Raw genomic sequence first — 7,754 nt, forward strand, 5'->3', positions numbered from 1 at the left:
TGCTTGTTCTACTTCTATGTCTTGTGAGACTAACCTTTTGAAGAAGAACAATGAGCTTAAAAATAAAGTGAAGAATTTGAGCAACAAGCTAGAGAGATGCTACACCTCAAAAGTTGCCTTTGGACACTTGTTGAAGACTCAAAGAAACTATAGTGACAAGTGTGGCCTTGGCTTCAAGAAGAAGATGATAAAGGGTGAAAGAAAGAGAGAAAGAAAGATGAAGAAGCTATAACAAAGAAAGCTCTCTCATACCATGTGCTACCAGTGTCATGAAGCGGGACACCTTGCAAATGGTTGCCCTAACATTGAGAAGCTCAAGAAGATAAAAGAAGAAGAGAGGCTCAAGCATGTGAAGTGCTTCAAGTGCCGCACTTGGGGTCATCTTACCTCATTGTGCCCAACCAAGCAATTGGTGAAGCAACTAGAAGAGCCTCAATCAAAGCCATAAGTTGAGCAAGAGAAGACACCCCAAGAGCAAGTCAAGATCTATCATGAAGATGGTAGTGACTTGATGACGACGAAGAAGAAAACAAGAAGGGGTGAAAAGGCAAGGCATCCAATGCAAACTCAAGATGCCAAGATGATGAGCAAGACACAAGATGAGAAGAAAGTCTATGCTCACATCAAGTGCTTTAAGTGTGAAAATACGAGACATTTTGCCTCTAAGTGTCCTACCAAGCTTGAGAAGAAGGCTCAAGCAATCCATGAGAGGCACGGCAATGGGAAGCACAACACGAGCAAGGAAGAGAAGGCTCAATCAAAGAGGAAGTGCTACTCATGCTGGGAAAGAGGACACATGGCACATTCATGTCCCCTAGGTAACATTTCTAAGCCTATTTCAATTGTTGATAATAATGTGCTTAGAAAGGATGGCAATGGTACCTCATTGGTTGCAATTGCAAAATATCCCGCTATTCATACTAAAGCTATGCCTAAGTATGTTGCACCTAACTTGAGAGGACCCAAACTAGTTTGGGTACCATCAAAAAGTGGATGAATGATTGTAGGTACCGTCGGCATTGGAGACTTGATTCAATTGATTGCATATCATATGTTGAGTCAAGTTATGAAGCTTAGTGCACATCCAAACCCAATGCCAAGTGAAAATTAAGTGAAGTCCAAAAGTGCTACAACATACAAGTGTCATATTCAAGTTATGGATGATTTATTGGATATATATTTGATGGCTTGCAAGAATTTGAGTTGAAGCTTGCAAATTGATTGATCATGAGCTAACCGAGGTATATCTCTTGTTGATCATTTCATTTGGGTGCACATGAGTTGATTGAATTGGATAAATATGCAATATTGCTTGCTATGAGATGTTTGAATGGATAAATAGCTTAGTAATCAAGTTTGGATTGATTTGTGTTGGATAAGTTTATAAGATGACATTTAGTAAGTGGATTGAATGGATTTATGTCTTGTGAAAGTATTCAAACAAGTTGATTTCAAGTTTGATTCACATTTGATGAAGTATAGCTCAAGTGATTGAAATTTGTCCTTTATTGAAAATCTGAGTGAGCTATGATCTTAGCCATGTTTGAGTGATCAAAACTTATTGGATTGGCAAAAAAATGGTGTATATGCTTTAGACTTATATTATAATATGCTGTAGAAATTTCATGAGAATTGGATAAGAGATGCTTTGGTTTTGGAGTGGACCTTATCAGCTAGAGTGCAGCAGTTTTTAGCATGTAACAGTGGTGGAAGAATTAAAATCTGATAGCAATCTAGATGTTAAATGAAGCTCAAATTTTTACATCTGCTAGATAACTTAGTGAAGCACATCTCCACTAAATTTCATGGTATTTGGATTTATACTTTGTGAGATATGCATTTTTTATTGAAGGGTACAAAATCTGTCAGGAAAGTGATAATTATTAGATTGATCAAGAGTCACTTTGATTGAAAGGTCCTCAAGTTGGAAACATGTTTATAAGTGATTGAGACACCTAAGTTTGGTTTTGAGATGATCTAGAAGCATGACAAGCAAAGAGTACAAGGGCATTTGATTGTGGAGTGTACTTTGCACACATTTAGTACTCAAATTGGAAGATCAAGATCAAACTCAAGATGAAGATGAAGTTTAAGTTCTAGAGATTATTGGAGATCATTTGGTAGAAAGAAAAGGACTTAAACAAGTAGAAAGAAAAGGACTTAAAGAAGGAATCAAGGTTACTCATCAAGTTAAGTCCATCACTTGGATCAATCAATCAAGATATTTCAAGTGAGTGTCAAGAATGGTTCTTGGAAAAATGTCACTTCTCCCTAGTGTAGGGGCTTGCTGCCTATGTGTAGGTAAACCAAGTGTGGTACTTGAAAGGCTAACATGGAAGTGGTGATCTAAGGGATATTTGAGATGCTTAATTGAAGCAATCAAAAGGGTTGATCAAGAAAAACAAGCAACACCCAAAAGAGAGCTAGTAGTGGCAATTCAAGTGGTATTTCAAATAATGCTCTCATGCAAGCATTGATCAAAAGTTGAAGCAAGCTAACCACAACAAGATAGTGCACTTAATCATATTAGTGGTTCTCATTTCATATGGATGAAGAATGGATTCCATTATTTATGATTGGTCTTCACCAAGTTTATAATTAGACTTCACATTGCTATTGGAGTAATGAATTGGAATCTATGTGACTATCTTCTACTCTAATATATCAAAGGTATCATTATAATGTGCATGATCATTTCATCCCTTACTAGTATGCGATTAGTGCATATAGTACATGCTTCATAGGATCATGCATAACAAATGAAATATTTAAATTCATATCCTGCCACTATTGCTTGAATGATTAATTGATCTAGTGGTTAGTATATGAATTTGTTCATGAGCTAGTGAACCCAAGTACTTGATTTAATTTGGATTGCTAACAAGTGACAAGTACAACACTGGCAAGATAACCCTTATAAGAGGTGTGAAGAAGCTTGTCATTGGTTCAAACCGGACTTGGAAGCTTAGGCAAATCAATATAGTTCAAGTCAACTTAGAAGCTCATGATAAGTAACAAGAGTAAAAGCACAAGACAACAATGCAAATGCTCAAGAAATGGTTTTTATTGATAAATCCAACAAGTGGTTCCATACTAGAAAATTCTTTCAAGTGTTATCACATCTACACATGGTATGAATCATGCAAGATAATGGTTCCACAAGTGATCCTCAACTTTAAGTGATCATCAAATGAAGAATGCATCCCTCACCTACAAGAGCTCAAGTTTATCAAATGGATGACCCATGCTATGACATAGGGGGAGGTGTCCCACAAATTGGTATCAAGGTCAAAGATTCTATGTGTGGTATCTCAAGAAGCTATACAAGTGGTGTCATTCCAATAATCAAGTGATGTTCATAAAAAATGCAAGATTTAAGCCTCAACCATCTACCCCAAATGCAAACCTTTGCATCAATGAGAAGCACCTTTTATGAAAATTGATGACAAACGGGGAGAGATTGTACAAAGATATGAAAGCTTTGGGAGAGATTGAGACAAAGAAGTAGAGGTTGGACATGGACATGGATAAAGAGGGAGCAACATTGAAGAAAAGAGATGGATCAAAATTCTTGGACAAGAGAAGCACACGAGTAGGGGGGAGCAAGCTTATGAACTTTGATCGATTGCATTTGATATGTGTATATTCATGTGCTTGCTTGCATTGCATAAATCTTTTAAAATTCAATATGCATGTTTGTGTGGTGTATGCTAGTTGTAGAATTTGATTGATGAAATGAAAACTAGCATGCATAGGATGATAGCTAGACACTTGGTATGCTTTTCAAGTAGTGCTAGTACCTTGCTTTTAAATGTTGATCTCACGAGGTATCTAGTGCTTTTGTTTCCAAGTGATATCTAGCTAACCATGGTGCTAAGGATAAACTTAAAGGTACAACTCCGATTGGTATCACACTTTAAAGGTTTATTCTATACACCTTAGCATCATTTGGTAGTAATTACTCTCCCACAATTTCAATCTATGCATATGTGCGAGCTTCAAACCAAACACTCTAGCACATATGTAGGGGGAGCTAATACTACCATTTCAGATTTGTGGTACTTGTCCAAAATCATTTACACATGGTAAAATTGCTTGGGCAAGCAACATGAATCCAAAAGAGTTTAATTTCCATATCTTTGTAGAGTTATCATCAATTACCAAAAAGATGGAGATTGAAAGGTCCTTGTTTGATTTTGGTAATTGAGTGACAACCCTAGGTGGACTAATTGTGTTTATGTGAGATGCACATGTGATTAGTCCACAGGTACATGTATGTGAGCAACATATGCCATGGAGGTGGAAATGGCTTAGAGATGTTGCAAAGCTCACACGTGTGATGATGAAGGAGCTCATTGCACATGAGACACGACATTGAGTCATGTAATCAAGGTGGAGAAGATCAAGACATGACTAGGCTTGATGGACTGGTTGCAAGTGTGAAGGGCAAGTTGAGTGATGACTTGGAGCCGATGGACCGAGGCAACGGTGAAGAGCAAGTGAAGTCAACATCGATGAACCAATATGATCACGTGATGATATGAAGTGGATCATATCATTGTTGGTCGTGTTGGTGCATATGTTGCATCGACATTGGAGAAGATGGAATGGAATGCACAAAGCAAAGGTATAACCTAGGGCATTTTATTTCACCGGTCGTAGGTGTGTAGAGAAGTTGATGGCCGGGTTTAGGATAGATGGTCGTACTATCAAGAGGGGCAAACTTGTTTACATATCGGTCATATAGTGCCACTTGAGTGATCTAACTTTGTGATGTTGCTAGGATCGAGTGGAGTGGTAAATTGAGTGACTAATCCTTTAAAAAATGTTTGTGAAAAAGCTAACACACTTACACTTGGTGGTGTTGGCACATTTGCAAAGGAGAAGAAGTTGAAGTTGTTGTGGATCAACTTAGACAAGAGAAAAAGGGTTTTCGGTGTACTCCAAACTATAGGATGGTCTTTGGATTGGAATACTATTTTGATCCATTGTGATTTGGATCAAGTATGCATATAGGATGTGTAGCCCTTTGAGTAAGCTTTCCAAAATGTCCAAGATCATCGAAATCAGAGTTCGGAGCTAAGAGTTATAGCCGTTTTAGCGCTAAAAGGTCTGTGACCGAACTTTGCGCGTCCGATCAGCACCTGCGAGTTCGATCACAGTGTCTGGTCAGTGTTTTTAACATGTCCAGGAGCGACCGAACGCACAGAGAGTCCGATCAGTGATGACCTGATGCGTCCAGTCATTAAAAGAGCTCTCTAGAACCTCTCTAGAAGTGACCGGACGCTGTGAGAGTTGAGTCCAGTCATAGGATAATTTGAGTCCGATCTATTGTGTAGAAATGTGTTGGTAACCGGACTCGGCCTTAGCATGTCCGGTCATTGGACCTAGGCATGTTCAGTCAAGAGTATGCGCATGTGGGAGCTAGCCATTGAAGCCCAACGGTTGGCTTCGAAAGGAGGGGACGCGTGGCATCATCCTAGCGACCGGACTCTGTGACCTGCACGTCCGATTGTTATGACCTGCGAGTCCAGTCAGTTTGAAAAGTGCCCAGTGAAGGGGTACAACAGCTCTATTTTCTTAGGGGCTATAAAACCAAGCATTGGTTGCCCTTGGGCTGGTTGCTGAGCACCCTCACGCCTATGTGGCTTGTGTAGGAGTGATTGGATGTCCTCTAACTCACTTGTGCTTGCAAGAGTGCGAATCGATTGCGAGTAAGTGTGATTCTATTACGTTGCATTGTGAGATTGCTTCAAGTGACACTAGGTGTTCAAGTTGCAAGCCAGTGGTGCTTGTTACTCTTGGAGGTTGCCACCTCCTAGATGGCTTGGTGGTGGTCTCCGTCGAAGCTCGTGAGAAGCTTGTACGGTGCTCCGGAGAAGAGCTTTGTGAGGGGCATTGTGCTCGCCCCGCGGGAGCCATGAAGAGCAACTCTAGTTGAGCGTGTCATTGAGCTATCCTCACTTTTGGGGTAGGTTCTTGCAGTGCCCACCGTGTGGACTTGGCGAGTGATGCCATTTAGCCACCGAACCACCAAGTTAGCGGTCGACACAACAGGGACGTAGTGTGTTGGCAAGCACATGAACCTTCGGGAGAAAAATCTCTGTGTCAACATTGTTCTTCCTGTTGGTTTGCAATCTCCTTATAGAAGTTTGTAATTACTTTCATATACATTGTGCTTGTGTAGTTTCTCTTGTAATTAGTTAGCTTGTGTAGCTTGCTAGTTACCTTCTTGCTTGTGTAGCATAGAAGTAGTTCCCTTGCGTGGCTAATTTGGTTTTGGTAACCTTGTTAGTCACATTGCTTAGTTTGTGTAGCTAAGTATTTGCGTTCTCTAATTTGGCATTAGTTGCCTTGTTATTGAGCATTGCTAGTGAGCTTTTATGCTTTTGCTTACTAGAATTGTGTAGGAGCTCCCTGGTGTGCAAAATACTAGTGGCATAGGTTTGTGTGACCTTGCTCCTAAAATTGGATAGGTGAGCTCTAGCTAGCTTGGCACCTTAGTTACTTAATTAGGATCTTTGCAAGGTGCTAGAGAATATAGATAGAGGGGTGTAGTCTTGGCTAGACCGATAGTTTTAATTCCACACTTATTTTAGTTAGCTGGCGTGATTAAGTTTTAGAAAGGACTATTCACCCCCATCTAGTCTGCCATCTCGACCCTAAAGCCGCGCCTACCTTCCTTCGATGGTCAAAGTCCACCATAACCTTTGATCGGACCGACCACCCGGAGAGTGTCTCACAACTGGAGAGATATCCTCTCGTGGTCGACCCGATCATCGGCATGAAGCGGCCCACCAAGGCACTGATGGATGGAGGCAGTGCCCTCAACACCATGTACGCCAAGACGCTCAACGCCATGGGCATCGACCGGGCGCGCATCCGACCGACCGGAGCACCTTTCCACGGCATCGTCCCTAGAAAGCAAGCCGTGCCACTTGGGTAGATTGATCTACCCATCATCTTTGGGGATCCATCCAATTATTGGATGGAGACCCTCACCTTTGAGGTGGTTGGGTTCCATGGAACCTACCACGTCATCCTAGGACATCCATGCTATGCGAAGTTCATGGCCATCCCCAACTACACCTATCTGAAGCTAAAGATGCAGGGACCATGCGAGGTCATCACCATTGGCACCTCCTTCCAGCGTGCCTACAAGTGTGAGGTCGAGTGCTGCGAACACGCCACGGCAATCGTCACCTCCAACGAGCTTGCAGCCGTCAGGAAGGAGATCGTTGAAAAAGCACCTGACCCTAAATGGTTGGTTGAGTCTTTTGAGCCAGTGGAAGGCGCTAAGGAGGTCCTCGTAGACCCCAGCGGCTCCAAGAGCAAAGTGGTGCACATTGGCACCACGCTTTCCTCTAAATAGGAAAGCGCTCTCATCGACTTCCTCCGTGCCAACAGAGACATCTTTGCGTGGAAACCCTCAGACATGCTAGGCATTCTGAGAGAAGTTGCCAAGCACGCCTTGAAGATCAGGCTAGGCTCCAAGCCGGTGAAGCAGCGCCTATGCCACTTCAACGAGGGGAAGCATAGGGCATTCGATGAGGAGATCGCGAAGCTTTTGGCGGCTGGATTCATCAAGGAAGTATACCACCTTGAGTGGTTAGCCAATCCCGTTCTTGTACGAAAGAAGAGTGGGAAATAGAGAATGTGTGTTGATTACACGGGTCTCAACAAAGCATGTCCAAAGGATCTGTTTCCTTTGCCATGCATAGACCAAGTAGTCGACTCTACCTCAGGGTGTGAAA

The 7,754-nt window shown here is 41.8% G+C and overlaps 1 protein-coding gene across 1 annotated transcript; it reads left to right on the plus strand.

Moving 5' to 3' along the window:
- Window positions 1-7,069: 7,069 nt before the first annotated feature.
- Window positions 7,070-7,372, plus strand: LOC136468590 (uncharacterized). The gene has a single exon (XM_066467102.1). It carries the CDS (start codon window positions 7,070-7,072, stop codon window positions 7,370-7,372), a length of 303 nt encoding a protein of 100 aa, XP_066323199.1.
- The last annotated feature ends 382 nt before the right edge of the window (window positions 7,373-7,754 follow it).

Source organism: Miscanthus floridulus, chromosome 8 (assembly GCF_019320115.1).
Source record: "Miscanthus floridulus cultivar M001 chromosome 8, ASM1932011v1, whole genome shotgun sequence".
Taxonomy (NCBI): Eukaryota; Viridiplantae; Streptophyta; class Magnoliopsida; order Poales; family Poaceae; genus Miscanthus; species Miscanthus floridulus.

Coding starts and splice junctions, on each gene's coding strand:
- LOC136468590 (XM_066467102.1), top strand. CDS start 7,070: ATGGCCATCCCCAACTACACCTATCTGAAGCTAAAGATGCAGGGACCA.